The sequence below is a fragment of the Saimiri boliviensis genome, chromosome 5 (assembly GCF_048565385.1).
Source record: "Saimiri boliviensis isolate mSaiBol1 chromosome 5, mSaiBol1.pri, whole genome shotgun sequence".
NCBI classification, from domain to species: Eukaryota; Metazoa; Chordata; class Mammalia; order Primates; family Cebidae; genus Saimiri; species Saimiri boliviensis.
In genome coordinates this window covers 70,146,981-70,164,293 of record NC_133453.1, presented here as the reverse complement: position 1 = coordinate 70,164,293, position 17,313 = coordinate 70,146,981, and the positions used below count along the sequence as shown (strand labels likewise).

At 37.3% G+C, this 17,313-nt stretch overlaps 1 protein-coding gene across 4 annotated transcripts in view; it reads left to right on the top strand.

The window, feature by feature from the left end:
• Positions 1–15,351, top strand: part of PPIG (peptidylprolyl isomerase G) — a 54,924-nt gene extending 39,573 nt beyond the window's left edge. For all 4 annotated transcript variants that reach the window (XM_010352308.3, XM_074399521.1, XM_074399522.1 and 1 more), the window contains 5 exons: positions 6,600–6,807; positions 7,580–7,747; positions 10,708–10,795; positions 13,713–13,849; positions 14,039–15,351. In XM_010352308.3, coding sequence (XP_010350610.1) covers positions 6,600–6,807; positions 7,580–7,747; positions 10,708–10,795; positions 13,713–13,849; positions 14,039–15,143 — 1,706 coding nt within the window. In that variant the 3' untranslated portion in view covers positions 15,144–15,351. The remainder of the gene's footprint in view (positions 1–6,599; positions 6,808–7,579; positions 7,748–10,707; positions 10,796–13,712; positions 13,850–14,038) is intronic.
• Positions 15,352–17,313: the final 1,962 nt, after the last annotated feature.

The following is a 17,313-nucleotide window of genomic DNA, read 5'->3' as shown; positions in this document are numbered from 1 at the left end:
TTGCCCTATACCTTGTATAAAACCACATATTACCATAAACTCATCTTTACCAACCTAATGGTTTTGTTTTTTTTTTTAACAAATGCTAGTTTCAGTTAGCGTTTCTCTGAGGAGTGTCATATTAGTGTCTTCTTAAGAGCTATTTGTTTCTTTTTATATGAACTGATTGTTAATTCCTTTACCCCCTATTATTTACCATTCTTTTGTTCTTCCTTTGGAAGTTCCAAACCTCCTCCTGTTACTTCTTTTCTCTTTGGAGAACTTCCTTTAACCAATTTTTTTTTTTAAGTTTAGGTCTACTGGTGACAAGTTACTCTAGTTTTCTGAAAATGTCTTTATTTCAGCGGGGTGTAGGGAATGGTTTCAGGATGAAACTTTTCCACCTCATATCATCAGGAGTTTCATAAGGATTGCTCAGCCTAGATCCCTTGCATGCACAGTTTATAAGACGGTTTGTGCTCCTTTGAGAATCTAATCCCGCCGCTGATCTGACAGGTGGAGCTCTGGCAGTAATGCTCACTTGCCTGCCATTTACCTCCTGCTTTGTGACCTGGTTTCTGACAGACCACAGATCAGTGCCAGGGACCATAGCCCTTCATCTCCATGTTCTGACATTACGTTGACTATGTGTGTTGATATACTGTTCATTTAAATAATACTTGAGGCCGGGCGCGGTGGCTCAAGCCTGTAATCCCAGCACTTCGGGAGGCTGAGGCGGGTGGATCACGAGGTCAAGAGATCGAGACCATTCTGGTCAACATAGCGAAACCCCGTCTCTACTAAAAATACAAAAATTAGCTGGGCATGGTGGCGTGTGCCTGTAATCCCAGCTACTCAGGAGGCTGAGGCAGGAGAATTGCCTGAACCCAGGAGGCGGAGGTTGCGGTGAGCCGAGATCGCGCCATTGCACTCCAGCCTGGGTAACAAGAGCGAAGCTCCGTCTCAAAAAAAAAAAATAATAATAATAATACTTGACTTTGAGAAGGATACAGTTTCAACCATATTCTCAATATGCCTTAATCATATTTTAAAATTTAGGTTAACACACATTTCAAAACTCAAGCCACAGTCTTAAACAGAATCAATAGTGATATTGTCATGTCTCCAATTTTTTGCCTTTTTACCCTTTTGTCCTTTAACTGCCATGTCTTTCCCAGTTGTTTTCTCTCATTTTTTTTTTTTTTTAGCAGACTTACAGGAAAAGGAACATAAATTAAATCTGCCAAATATCAAAAGAAAGGAACTTTTCTCTTTTGAAATAGAGTCTCACTCTGTCTCCCAGGCTGGAGTACAGTGACATGATCTCAGCTCACTTCAACCTCTGCCTCCTGGGTTCAAGAGATTCTCTGCCTCAGCCTCCTGAGTAGCTGGGATTACAGGTGCCTTCTACCACACCCAGCTAATTTTTGTGTTTTTAGAGACAGGGGTTCACTACGTTGGCCAGACTGGTCTTGAACTCCTGACTTAAGGTAATCTGCCCGTTTGGGCTTCCCAAAGTGCTAGGATTATAGGTATGAGCCACCACACCTGGCCGAACTTTTTAATCTTAGAGCTTTTTTTTTTTTTTTTTTTAAATTGAGACAGAGTCTCACTCTTTCTCAAGCTAGAGTACAGTGGCACGATCTTGATTCACTGCAGCCTCTGCCTCCCAGATTCATGCGTAGAGGTGGGATTTCACCGCGTTGGCGAAGCTAGTCTCGAGCTCCTGACCTGAAGTGATCCGCCCACCTTGATGTCCCAAATTGCTGGGATTACAAGCATGAGTCACTGTGCCCAGCCTGTTTTCCTTCTATAGTTAATGCTGTCTGATTTTCAGGCAGATTATATTCCTATGAAAATAGTTATAAATCTCTTTCTGGCCTTCCACTTTATGTATTTATTTAATTTGAGGAGGAGTCTCGCTTTGTCTCTCAGGCTAAGTTGCAGTGGTGCGATGTTGGCTTACTGCCGTCTCCATGTTTGGGGTTCAAGTGATTCTTGTACCTCAGCCTCCCGAGTAGCTGGGATCACTGGTTTGAGCCACTGTACCTGGCTGATGTTTGTATTTTTAGTAGACATGGTTTCACCGTATTGGCCAGGCCGGTCTCAAACTCCTGATCTCAAGTGATCCACTTGCCTTGGCCTCCTATAGTGGTAGGATTACAGGCATGAGGCATTGCATCCCAGACTTTACATATTATTATGATATCTTCACTAAAATGTTTTATTCAAAAGCAATGTGTAAATTAAATAATTGTTAATGAAATGTATTCAGTACACTTGGTGAGTGGGCTTGCTTTGTGTGGCTTTTTGTTGTTTTGGAGAGTCTCACTCTGTTGCCCAGGCTAGAATGCAGTGTGCCATCATGGCTCATTGCAACTTCAACCCCTTGGGCTCAAGTAATTCTCCCTCCTTGGCCTCCCAAAATGCTGAGATTATAGGCATGAGACACCATGCCCCCAGTGACCTTCTGGGCTCAAGTGATTCTTCCTCCTCAGCCTCCCAAAGTGCTAAGATTACAGATTTACAGGTGTGAGAAGCCATGCTCCTGGTCAGTGGGCTTGCTTTTTTTTCTTTCTTAATTTCAGACACTTAAATGGGCCTGCTTTTAAAGTATATCACCTGTGATATATTTCTCATAGGAAAGAATCTCAGTGCAAAATAAATAGAAATCAGAGCCGGTGATTAAAGCTTTGTTAATTGTGGGGTAAAGAGTTACTATATTTTAACAAGCGTATTTTATGTTTAGTGTGGTATTTTTATTTTGCTTATACAATTTTATGTTTTTATTTCATTATGAATTTGTTTAAAATTTGATCTCCCCCTCCCCCATCTCAGGTTTTAGTTTAGTTTATATAAGGAGATTTTTCAGGTTATATGTGTTTGCGATACCCACTCTGTATCACCAGAAGCATTGGGATTGGATTCAGGTTAACAGTTGGGTTCATGAGACAAAATAAGCTTCACCAGGCACTAAGTTTACTTACCCTTAAGAAAGGATGTAGCACAGGAAATGGCATGCTGATACATCAACAGCATAGAAGAGCTCTCATGATTTCCAGGCACAGCTTGCATACATCCTAGATATCTCACACATGATAATGTACATGTTTCTTAGAAATATAACTGGGTAAGGAAGGATTACCTTAGTTCAGTGAAGCTATCACATCTACCGTCTCGTTAGCTTTTTTTATTTTATTATTTATTTATTTATTTATTTATTTATTTTGAGAGGGGGTCTTGCTCTGTTGCCCAGGCTGGAGTGTCGTGGTGCAATCTCAGCTCACTACAACCTCTGCCTCAGGTTCAAGTGATTTTCCTGCTTCAGCCTCCTGAGTAGCCAGGACTACAGGCATGTACTACCACGCCTGGCTAATTTTTGTAATTTTAGTAGAAACATGGTTTCACCATGTAACTTCAGCCAGATTTTCATGTATCTTTTGTTTAGATATTGCTATAAATTATCAGTTACAAATTGCAAGGATGATTCAGGCACAGCAGCACACATGCCTGTGGGTCTAGCTATTCAGGAGGCTGAGGCAAGGAGGATTACTTGAGCCCAGGAGTTTGAGGCCAGCCCGTGCAACATAGCAAGACCCCATCTTCAAAAATATATATGTAAATAAACAAGGCTAGACATGGTAACTCATACCTGTAATCCCAATGCTTGCGGAGGTTGAGGCAGGAGGATCCCTTGAGCCAAGGAGTTTGAGAACAGCCTAGGCAACATAGGGAGACCTTGTCTCTACAGAAATAAAAATAAAATTAGCAGGGCATGGTGATATACACATGTGTTCCCAGTTACTCAGGAGGCTGAGACAGAAGTAACACTTGAGCATAGGAGGTCAAGACTGCAGTGAGCTGTGATCGACATTTTAGTCTGAGCAACAACAACAAAAATAGCAATGCCAAATACCAACTCTTAAGATGTTCCTGAGGCTAAGGTGCAGCTAAAGGAAAGGTCACAAATCAGCTGATAACCTTTCAGCTAAGGTTCTGTAACCAAACAGCTGACAGATAATCCAAAGATAAATTTTCTTTGTTTTCCTTGACTGTTATAGAAAACATTAATTTATACATAAGTGAATAAAATAGTATAACAAACAGCTGTTCTTTACCTAGCTTCAGGAGTTTATTTATGGCCAATCTTGTTTTACCCATCACTAGCCACTTTTCCCTTTCCTATTATTTTGAAACAAATTCCAGTCATAACATTTTATCAGTAAATATTGTTTCTAAAATGTGATTCTTCAAAAAGCAATACCATAATGATACATACATACACATTCCTAAATGTAAAAAATCCTGACAGTGTTTAGATTATAATTGTTTCATTAATGTTTTTTGTTGTGTGAATGAATCCAAATAAAGTTCAAACATTTAAATTGGTCTTGTAAGCTGTTTTTTGTTTTTAAATAAATTCTCTAACCATCGTTTTATATTCCCTTGAAATGTATTTGTCAAAAAGGTAGGTCATTTGTCATGTAGTGTTTTCTATAATTTGAACACACTGGATTTTACTAATTGAGTACTTACTGTGTTATGTAATTTTTTTTTTTTTTTTTTTTTGAGACGGAGTTTCGCTCTTGTTACCCAGGCTGGAGTGCAATGGCATGATCTCGGCTCACCGCAACCTCCGCCTCCCGGGTTCAGGCAATTCTCCTGCCTCAGCCTCCTGAGTAGCTGGGATTACAGGCACGTGCCACCATGCCCAGCTAATTTTTTGTATTTTTAGTAGAGACGGGGTTTCACCATGTTGACCAGGATGGTCTCGATCTCTCGACCTCGTGATCCACCCGCCTCGGCCTCCCAAAGTGCTGGGATTACCAAGCTTCAGCCACCGCGCCCGGCCAGTGTTATGTAATGTTGATGAGATGTAGTTGTGACTTGAAGAAATTCTTTTTAATGAAAGCAGGAGTCACACAGTACAAGTTGTCTCTGTATTCTGCAACAGCCATGGGTTATCAAGGCCTCACAAGAAGTTGTAAAACAATGATACTCTAACACTATAATTTCTTCCTCATTTGTTCCTGGAGTACTTCTGATAAAGAGCTATTTCTCTTCATCTATTTCAATAGCCAGGGGTGCAGTTTATACCAGAAAGGCAAGATAAATGCTTTATGAGTATCACTGTGAATTAGTAGATTTTTCTTTTCTTTTCTTTCTTTTTTTTTCGTGACGGAGTTTCACTCTTGTTGCTCAGTCTGGAGAACAATGGCATGATCTTGGCTCGTCACAACCTCTCCTTCCCAGGTTGAAGCAATTTTCCTGCCTCAGCCTCCTGAATATCTTGGATTACAGGCATGCGTCACCACACCCAGCTAATTTTGTATTTTTAGTAGAGGCAGGGTTTCTCCATGTTGGTCACACTGGTCTCAAACTCCTGACCTCAGGTGATCTGCCCTCCTTGGCCTCCCAGAGTGCTGGGATTACAGGCATGAGCCACCATGCCTAGCTGGATTTCTAATATAATCTGATGTATTTCAGTTTATGTAGTTCTCATCTACATATCAATATTGTCCCATCTTTGGCCCAGGTTAGCCTCTTCAGATCCACCATGATTTGAATGAGTATACCTTTAGAAGGGTCTGCCGGGTGTGGTGGCTCAAGCCTGTAATCCCAGCACTTTGGGAGGCCGAGGCGGGTGGATCATAAGGTCAAGAGATCACGACCATCCTGGTCAACATGATGAAACCCCGTCTCTACTAAAAATACAAAACATTAGCTGAACATGGTGGCGCGTACCTGTAATCCCAGCTACTCAGGAGGTTGAGGCAGGAGAATTGCCTGAACCCAGGAAGCAGAGGTTGCAGTGAGCCGAGATCGTGCCATTGCACTCCAGCCTGGGTAACAAGAGGGAAACTCCGTCTCAAAAAAAAAAAAGGGGGTCAAGCTCCTCCTAGTTTGTAGTATCTTCTTCTTCTAATTCCTGTTATATTACACCTTCTGGCTTCACTTATTTATGTTAATTGACTGATCCTTCGAACTCTTTGAGTTTTTTGACCCTTTTAAAGTTACTGCTTCCTTAAACAAAATTTCAATTTAAAATGACTTTTTGTAGAGTCCTCAGAACATACTATTCATCATGGGCAATTGACTTCCCTCTGTTATGATTCTCCTCTTGGGCTAAATTTCTTAATTATTAGAAGATTCCTTGGGTATTGAAATAAAAGCCCATGCCAGTGAAATCAATTTCTTATCTCTTCATGTTTCTGTAAAGTAGTTTTTCTGTTACTTTCCTGCACCTAGTTCTACTGCTAATCTTGATAATAAGAGGGAAAGTGGAAAACAACAAGATTAGAATGTGGGACTCTGCATTGTTGTTCTGTGCTTTTTAGAAACTTTCTTATTCAGATGTTTATTACTGTTAGTTTAGCATTTTAGACTCACCTATTTTTTTAAAGTTCTTTGGATTCATAGATACAACTTTGACCATTGAATTCTGGAGATCTGCATTCTAATCCTGATTCTTGACTACTTTGTTGTACAGTCCAGTTCACATAGCTGGATGATCTAAGTGCTAAATACTGGACGTAGTGAGAATCTGCAGAAAATTTAAATCTCCTCCCACCAAGTTTGTTTCAAAATTGTTGATCAAAACCTTTTTGTTTTTATTAAAGTTAAGAAAGAAGAAAAGAAAAGGCATAAATCATCATCCTCCTCCTCATCTAGTGACTCAGATAGCTCAAGCGATTCTCAGTCCTCTTCTGATTCCTCTGATTCTGAAAGTGCTTCTGAAGAGAAATCAAAGAAAAGAAAAAAGAAACATAGGAAAAATTCCCGAAAACACAAGAAAGAAAAGAAGAAGCGAAAGAAAAGCAAGAAGAGGTCTTAATTTTACTTTTCTAATGCCAGCTTTAAGTTCTGATTCCCCTTTTATAAATAAATTTGTTAGGATTTTGGGTCAATTATATGAGACTGTTAAAATAGTGAGAAATACTGTATAGCATCGAGCATAAGACTTTTGATATTCTACAGTCTTTAGATTAAATTTTGGGTACATTAATTTTCTTTTGAAACCTATCAGTTCATTTTTTGTGTGTACTCAATGAAATGGTTCTGGTGTTATAGATTTGTATATTTTATAGGAGGATTGTGGGAATCATGAAAATTACAGGAAACCACAAGTTGTGTTTGCTATTCAGTAGCAGTCCGCTTTGCTCTTGTGATAGCATTCAGGTAGAAAGCAGATTATGTCAATGTATTTTACTTCATTTTCCGTTTTGTTTGAAATAATCTGTGTTTATACTAAAACTTGTCTTCATCTGCCTGTTGACTCAAATGCAATTAATTTCTTTATCCATGTTTTAAAGTATTTTAAATTTATCAGAGTGCATTGCCCACATAGTTTCATATTTTTGATCCATTTTGTAGGAAAATATTTTTTGAGAGTGTGATAATCGAAACATTTTGTTTTGTTTTTGATTGGTTAGTTGGTTTGTCAGAGGAATAGAAGATTTTTCCCATGCGATCACATCTTTGGTAAGGACAGGATGTTTATATTATAGTGATATAAAGGAAAGAAATACCAACAATTGGATATTTGTGTAAGGACATAATAACCAAATGTAACTTGTTTTTTGTATTTCTATCTATTAAGTGCATCTAGTGAGAGTGAAACTGAAAATCTTGAAACACAACCCCAGTCTACTGTCCGTCCAGAAGAGATCCCTCCTATACCTGAAAATAGATTCCTAATGAGAAAAAGTCCTCCTAAAGCTGATGAGAAAGAAAGGAAAAACAGAGAGAGAGAAAGAGAAAGAGAGTGGTATGTGAATGTGTATATTTTGTCTTACATGGTTTACCATAGATTTTTTTCTTATTTTTAAAAATGTTTTTGTTTATTTTAAACAAGATTTAATTGGTGACCTTGTCCGAACTTTGAAATCTTTTTTATAAAATGTTCATGTTCTTCCACAATTCTTTCTTGCCCGCCACATAGCCAGAAAGGTAAATCAACTTACGTTACAAGTAGATTCTGAAGTAAAGTTACACATAATAAACACTAATACAAAAAAGATATTAAGCAGCATTCCAAACCAATAACAAGATACTGTTTAACCAGTAAAACACAATAGTATTTTATCATGTTATTTGCATGCATTAAACTTTTAAGCAAGTAATAACCTTGGTTTTTCAGTTTGTCTAATAGGAAAAACTGCTGTTTTCCCTACTTGGTTTACAATATTGTAATAATAAAAATTGGTGTCATGTTCAAATCCTGAAAACAATTTTACTACATAAATCTACATTAATATCTGTAATGCTAATGGCTCTTTATCAGTCATTTTAATAACTATGTCCAAAAGTAGAAAAAGGAATATTGAAAGCTTAGTTATGATCAGAAATACACTGTCATAATGCAAGTAATAAAATTCTTGGCCAAGCGCAGTGGCTCACACCTGTAATCCCAGCACTTTGGGTGGCCTAGGTGGGCAGATTGTTTGAGCTCAGGATTTTGAGGTGAGCCTGGGCAATATGGCGAAACCCCACCTCTACTAAAAATATAAAAAATGAGCTGAATATGGTGGTGACACCTATAGTCCCAAGGGCTTGGGAGGCCGAGGTGGGAGAATCACCTGAGCCCAGGAAGTCAAGGCTGCAGTGAACAGTGATCATGCCAGTGAGTTCCAGCCTGGGTGACAAGAGTGAGACCCTGAGTTAAAAAAAAAATTCTGGGCCGGGCGCGGTGGCTCAAGCCTGTAATCCCAGCACTTTGGGAGGCCGAGGCGGGTGGATCACGAGGTCGAGAGATCGAGACCGTCCTGGTCAACATAGTGAAACCCCGTCTCTACTAAAAATACTAAAAAAAAAATTAGCTGGGCATGGTGGCGCGTGCCTGTAAGCCCACCCACTCAGGAGGCTGAGGCAGGAGAATTGCCTGAACCCAGGAGGCGGAGGTTGCGGTGAGCCGAGATCGCGCCATTGCACTCCAGCCTGGGTAACAAGAGGGAAAACTCTGTCTCAAAAAAAAAAAAAAAAAAAAAAAAATTCTGAGCATTCTTTCTATACTTCAGTCTTCTCTATACAGTAAAAATATAAAAATAAGATGTAGTATTTGAAACTTTGTAATTTTGATGAATTGGATTGAGTTAATTTTTCTGCTAGTATTGGAAAGGAGGTTTCCAAGGAAATAAAGATTAAAGAAAAATTATATGAACTACTTTTCAAATATCACTTACATGGATGTTATTAATAGGCTAATTAAATAATTACTGATACACTATTTTTGGAAAAGAAACAGCTTCCCTTTTTGGTATAGACCGCCATATGAATGTTTGGCTAATTCAGACCAGCTTGTCTCTGCTTAGTTCAGGTTACTTAGCATTTCTCTATAGTTCTGTTACCAGTGAGCAACTATTTAAAGGATAATAAGGTACTTTGGGATAAGATAGTTTTAAAATTGTTCTCTAAACAGCATGTAGCCCCTTCTGAGCTCTTTTATATTGATTTTTCTTAGCACTGTCAAATTAGTTTCATCTTAGTAATTCTAGTACTGTATATGGCAGTATTTCTCAATAAGACATGATTGGCATTTTGAGGCAGGAAAGTTCTTCATGCTGACACATTTCAAGGCCTTAGCATTTCTGACTCCTGGGTCCTGCTTACCAGTAGCACTCTCTAGTTACTGCATTTTTGGTTGATAACCACTGATTATACATTTGTCTTTTGTATTTATGGGGAATTGGTTTCAGGACCCGTTGTAGATACCAAAATATTTAGATGTTTAAGTCTTTAACAAAAATGACTTAGTATTTGCATGTAATCTAATATTCCCATGTATTTTAAATCATCTCTGGATTACTTATACCTAGTGTGTTATAATAATCTATAAAACAAAACAGTGTAAATTCTGTGTAAATATTTGTTTTACTATATTTTGGGGTTTTTAAAAAAATTTATTTTTCAGTTGAGTTTTTCTCCTTCAAATAATTTTGATCCCTGGTTGCTTCAGTCTGCAGATATGGAACCTCCAGATACAGGGACCAACTCTCCATAGAATTTTAAATTTGTTATTTTAGATGAGTAAAGCTGTATTCTGGCCGGGCGCGGTGGCTCACGCCTATAATCCCAGCACTTTGGGAGGCTGAGGCGGGTGGATCATGAGGTCAAGAGATAGAGACCATCCTGGTCAACAAGGTGAAACCCCGTCTCTACTAGAAATACAAAAATTAGCTGGGCATGGTGAGGCACGCCTGTAGTCCCAGCTACTCAGGAGGCTGAGGCAGGAGAATTGCTTGAACCCAGGAGGCGGAGGTTGCGGTGAGCCGAGATCGCGCCATTGCACTCCAGCCTGGGTAACAAGAGTGAAACTCCATCTCAAAAAAAAAAAAAAAAAGCTGTATTCTACAGATTAATTTTTATTAAAATAACATGTCATGGGGCCAGGCATGGTGGCTCACATCTTTAATCCTAGCACTTTGAGATGCCTTGTTGGGTGGATTGCTGGAGCTCAGAGGTTCAAGACTCCTGGGCAACATGGTGAAATCCCATCTCTACCAAAAATACAAAAAATTAGCTAGGGTTGGTGGTGTGGACCTGTGGTCCCAGCTACTTGCAAGGCTGAATTGGGAGGTTAACTTGAGCCAGGAAGCTGGAGGTTGCAGTGAATCAAGATCACACCACTAAACTCCAAACTAGGTGACAGAGTAAGACCATGTCTCAAAAATAATAATAATAATAAATGTTTTTTAAAAATGTGTTAACTTTCTCTTTGCTTCCTTCTAGTAATCCACCTAACTCCCAGCCTGCTTCATACCAGAGACGACTTTTAGTTACTAGATCTGGCAGGAAAATTAAAGGAAGAGGACCAAGGGTAGGTGATCTTTCCCCAGAGATCTTCACAGTATTGCATTTGTCTTCCTTAAATAATTTGAGTGTTTCTTCAATATTATTTTACTTTGCAGGTAACTAAAATTTAGGGAGAAGGAGGTATTGAATTATGTATTTTCTCTCTTAAACAGCTTCTGTATGTTGGTACTTCCCAACAGAAAAATTCATGAGGTATAAATAGATTTTACATTTACATGGCATAAAATGGGATTGAGAACTTTCATGTCACCCTTATTACTTTGCAATCACTGTATCTCTATTTTTGTTAAATAAAAATCTTATTCTTGTATTTTATTCTTTTTCTTTACTAGATTGTCCTCCTCAGAATTTAAATATCTTGTCCTTTCAAAACTTAATAGAAACTTGGCTACACTTTTCTCTCTTATGTCTTCACTTCCTACTTATTCCTCAAGCACTTCTACTACCTTTGTTCTGCTGAAAACAGCACTTCATATATAATTAGCTCCATGTCACAAAATCCAGTGAATCCTTTTCAGTCTTTATCTTAACTTAATCTTGCTCCTTGCAATACTTTTTTCACATTTCTTTTTTTTAGAGACTGAGTCTTACACTGTTTCCCAGGCTGGAGTGCAGTGGCACAATCTTGTCTCACTGCAACCTCTGCCTCCCAGGTTCAAGTGATCCTCCTGCCTCAGCCCCCCTCGTAGCTGGAATTACAGGCCTGCCCCACCATGCCTGGTTAATTTTTGTAGCTTTAGTAGAGGCGGGCTTTTGCTAGGCTGGTCTCGAACTCCTGACCTCAGGTGATCCACCTGCCTTGGCCTCCCAAAGTGTTCGGATTACAGGCATGAGCCACTGCACCCGGCCTCCACATTTCTTTCATCACATTTTCTTCCTATCTCTCTAGCCAGTTTATCGTAAATTTCTAATGCTAGTTCATACTCCTTAAACTGACCTTTTTTTGAGACAGGGTCTCACTTTCACCCAGGCTGGAGTGCAGTGGTACAATCAAGGATCACTGCAGCCTCAACCTTCCAGTCTCAGTCCTCCCACCTCACTCAGCCTCTCAGTAGCTGGGACTACAGATGTGCACCATCACATCTGGCTAATTTTTGTATTATTTTTGTAGAAATAGGGTTTCGCCATGTTGCCCAGAATGGTCTCAATCTCCTGAGCTCAAGCGATCTGCCCACCTGGGCATTCCAAAGTGCTAGAATTACAGGCATGAGCCACCATGTCCAGCCATTTACCTAAGTTTTAAATACTGTAGTACATTAAGGTTCTCATTCAACTCTTCTCACACTGCATATACTCCTTCAGTCTGATGACTCCCATGACTGGTAACTGTCAAATTTTTATCTGCACTTTTCAGCTCCAAAGACTTGCTTGACTAACAAATACCTCAAACTTAGCTTTTACGAAGCTGAGCACAAGCTCTTCATCTTCAAATCTGATCCTTCTTTAGTGTACTGATTTTAGTGCCTGGCAGCACCACCTGTGCACTTCCTTCTCAAGAATAATCTGATTCTCCCCTTTCGGTTTATACCTTAACTATGGTAAGATACACGGATATATCTTACCTATCACCGAATACTGTCTTTTCTGCCTCCTGAATACTTGGAAATTCATCTATTTCTCTCAAGCTTTACCCCTGCCATGTTAATTCAACTCCATCATATTGTCTGAACTGTTAATTTTGATGGTTTTCAATTTTTTTTTAACCTTAGTACCTCTTTCATGTTAAAAATTACTGAGGACCCAAAAGAACTTTTGTTGGTGTGGGTTATATCTTATCAATATTTATCCTTTTAGGAATTAGTACTGAGAAATATTTAAAACATAATATATAAGCACACATTTCATTGGCTGTGTAAGTTATGATATCAAAACATGTATACTGAATACACTATTGTGTGATAATGAAAGAATGAAAATGGAAAAGGCAAATACTGTGATATTATGAAGATAGTTTTGACCCCGGAGTCTTCGGATCATAGATCCCACTTTGAGATTCACTGTTTAATCCTTTTTTAAAAATAGTAGACAGTATCACCATTTAAAAATGAAAGTCTGATTTTTGTGCAGCTTATTTATGATTGATCTTAGGATAAACCCAGACTTACTACCATGGCCTATGACACTTCATAAAACCTAGTCCTTGCTTACCTCATCAATATTATCCAGTACTACTTTCCCTTGCAGTTTTTAGCTTTGGCCATATTTGGTCTGTCTTACCATCATTTTTTAAGCATGCTATGTTTCTTCTTATCTCAGAACCTTCCTGTCTCAGCATCTTTTCCCTTTTTCTTTTATATTCATTCTATTGTAGCTGCATATATGTTTAACATATGTAGTTACATATTGATTCACATGCTCTCCGAGTCCTGTAGAATATAAGTTTCAGGAAAGCACCATATATCTTGGCTCACTAATGGTCTCAGTACGTGGTAGAGTGTTTGATTATCCTAAGGGTTGAATAAGTGAACATGTACACATTTACTCTGTTTTCCCCCACAATATGGGAAATATTTGAAACATTAAGTATATGTAACAGATTGGAACCTGGCAACTTGTAAGTTGCTCTAGCATTGGATAGGACTTTTCCATGGAGAAGATGTGTATGGCTGGTGGCTAGAGTTTTTGTGATTAATGTTTGTTAACTTGCAATTTGCAACATGATTACTTAAGTTTCTCTGTCTCATTGATTTCCTACATGAAAATTGGGAAATTTTAGTAATTTTCAGGGTATAGAAATACCAGAGATTTTATTTTAACCTAGAAACATACACTTTTTAGCTACTGTTATAATGCTTTTTATATATGTTTTTTTATTTTGTACCCCTTTCTACCCTGTGACCCTCGCCCCAGCACTTTGCTCCCTCCATGTGAGTACCTCTGTACCTTTATACCTTAATTTTCCCCCTTTTAATTTTCTTTAGCGTTATCGAACTCCTTCCAGATCCAGATCAAGGGATCGTTTCAGACGTAGTGAGACTCCTCCACATTGGAGGCAAGAGATGCAGAGAGCTCAAAGAATGAGGGTGTCAAGTGGTGAAAGATGGATCAAAGGGGATAAGTAAGATTTAACTGTTATTATTCAAATGTGATAAGTATTTGTTTTTACTGTTATACATAAAGTTATTTTATTGTCATTTTAATTATTGTTAAATACCTTAAGAAAAGTTGAAGAGCATTTAGCTAATAATATATACTATTCTTTTCCTAATAACATTTCCCCAATTCTTTATTTTTTCTTATTTTTTAGGAGTGAGTTGAATGAAATAAAAGAAAATCAGAGAAGTCCAGTTAGAGTAAAAGAGAGAAAAATAACTGATCACAGGAATGTATCTGAGAGTCCAAACAGAAAAAATGAAAAGAAAGTTAAAGACCATAAATCTAACAGCAAAGAGAGAGACATCAGAAGAAATTCAGAAAAAGATGATAAATATAAGAACAAAGTGAAGAAAAGGGCCAAATCTAAAAGTAGGAGTAAGAGCAAAGAGAAATCAAAGAGTAAAGAAAGAGATTCAAAACATAATAGACACGAAGAAAAGAGAATGAGATCAAGGAGCAAAGGAAGGGATCATGAGAATGCTAAAGAAAAAGAAAAGCAGTCTGATTCTAAAGGAAAAGATCAGGAAAGGAGTAGAAGTAAAGAGAAATCTAAACAGTTAGAATCAAAGAGTAATGAGCACGATCATAGTAAAAGTAAGGAAAAGGATAGACGTGCACAATCCAGGAGTAGAGAATGTGATACAACTAAAGGTAAACACAGTTATAATAACAGAACAAGAGAACGAAGCAGAAGTAGGGACCGAAGCAGAAGAGTGCGATCAAGAAGCCATGACAGAGATCGCAGCAGAAGTAAGGAGTACCATAGATACAGAGAACAGGAATACAGGAGAAGAGGACGGTCACGAAGCCGAGAGAGAAGAACAACACCAGGAAGATCAAGAAGTAAAGATAGAAGGAGGAGGAGGAGAGACTCACGGAGCTCAGAGAGAGAAGAAAGTCAAAGCAGAAACAAAGAAAAATACAGAAACCAAGAAAGTAAGAGTTCACACAGAAAAGAAAATTCTGAGAGTGAAAAAAGAATGTACTCTAGAAGTCGTGATCATAATAGCTCAACTAATAGCAGGGAAAAAAAGGCTGATAGAGATCAAAGTCCCTTCTCAAAAATAAAACAAAGCAGTCAGGACGTTGAATTAAAGTCCTCCACATTGAAAAATAAGGAGGATGAGAAGATCAGATCCTCAGTGGAAAATGAAAACCAAAAATCAAAGGGTCAAGAAAATGACCATGTACATGAAAAAAGTAAAAAATTTGATCATGAATCAAGCCCTGGAACAGATGAAGACAAAAGTGGATGAGTGAGTTATATAAACTTATTTCCATTCTATTTTGAATTTTAAGTTTGAGAGACTTGCTAATTATGTTGTTTTCCTTTTCATTGTTTTTGGGTTGTTTTATGTTTGTCCTTTTTTTTAATGTGCATTTCATTGAGTTGATCTTTTGATAATCTGCAATCTGGATAATTTGTACTGCTAAAGTTTTAATAAACTTGAAATAAGAAAAACACTTTGGTGTAGTACTGTGTGCTGTGTTTAACTATTTTATGTATGCATTACTGTGTTGCAACAATCAGCCAATCGCATTCTAATTTGTTTAGTCAGCCATTTCAAATGGTTGCAGTGCATTGTTATGAAGGCTTGTGTTTCTCATGATTAAAGTAACTTTAGAAGCCAGTAGAAGACATCTTGTATAGATTTTCTGATTGTGTTAATAACAGATTTGCAGCAGTTTCTTTTAATTACACAGAAGTAGGGTCCTAATAACCTGAGATCTTAAGTCATCACTTGATTTTATAGTAATTTGTGCTTTAAAATAGATGTTTATTTATATTGCACTCATACTCTATTCTTTATAGTTCCAGCCATAGCTTGTTTCCTATTAATGCTTTTCCTGTCTTAGTTGTGTTTTACTTAACTGCCTATAAAAATCATAAGAGTAATTTTTTCAGTTGATGTACTGATTGAGCTTGCGTTGCTGTTATACAGCATTTGACAGGAACTATACCGTTGAAAATCAGATTGTGATTCTCAATTCTGTGTTGCTTTTGGTTTGAAGAGTTTTGGAAACATTTTAATTATTATTACCCTTCTCTAAAATTAAAAAAAAAAAAAAACTTTTCTCATTAAAACATACCACTTGTGCAGATCCTTAAGCTATACAGATTCTAAAATTGTTAGTATTGAAACATTACTATTGAAACATTAACTTCTAAGATAGCTCTTTTTTTGGCCTCCTATTATAGAGTTGAGTGTTAACTCTGCATGGATTTTTTTTTTTTTTTTTTAATTGAACTGACTAACTCATAGCTGTGAGTTCCAAATGGCAAGAAAATGCATCTTTTCTATATATGTATCACGATAGGCTATAGCATGTTTATGACTCTGGTTTCTTTCTATTCAGGTGGTTTTATACCATTACTGTTAATGTTATTTTAACCTGGCATGTATAACATTGCCTTATAGAGTAGAGTAGAAAGTTGCAAATTTTGATAGCTTACAGAGTTAAACAATAAACTATCCAAAGTCCATTTAGAGTTTTGGGTGTTGTATTTTGCTATTTTTGTGATGTGTGGCTTTTTATTCTGTAATATCTCTTCTAAATAAAACATTGAACATCCAGCAAACATAAAACCTGCCTCATTTGAAAAGAAATTTCAAAATTCCAATTAATAGTGTTCTTTAGAGAGTTTTGTACTTTAATATTTGTCAATGTAGTGTCAACTCTTAACAAGGTAGCTTCTTGATAAATCTGGTAGCTACTTAATGCTATTTGTAATGAATAAAGCAGTGCTTAACATGATACTTCCCATTATTGATTATTACAATATTGATATATTTGGCGTTGTGGTAGCTGTTGCAGAATCAATAGTGTAATGCCATAAGATTGCTTGGAAAATTGTGATAAAGATAACCACAATGAATTCTTTACATTTTTTTTTTTTTCTGATGATAAAAGTAGTAGATGTTTATTATTATCCAGGGTGATTGATTCCTTAGAGACTGACCACAGACCCACATTAGGGATAATTGAGTTTGAGTGCCCAAACTATATAATGTTACATATTTTAAGCAAGTTATTATTTGTCTTAATTTTAGTTAACTGCGTTTTAAAATCGCTATTTGAGCTTTAAGAAAGGTGCTATTTAAGAAGGGATTTCTAATAACAGTTAAATATTTTTGTAAGTCCATGCTAGGTAAATATATGTTGTCCTATCCCAGAACTTTATCTGCTAAGAATTATACACAAGGATTTCCAAATCTTAGGGTTTCAAAAAGTAACCATAGAGGAAAAAATTTAGCAGTTTCTATAGACAGTATTCTGTTTGGGTTATCGAAAGAGCAACTCCATGCTCCACATTATTTATAGTCCTTATTTTAAAGTTTTAGTAGGTCTCTTAACAGAACAGATGTGAAAAGATTGAGGGAAGGACAATTAACTAGGTTTTATTTTTAGAATATAAAGAACATT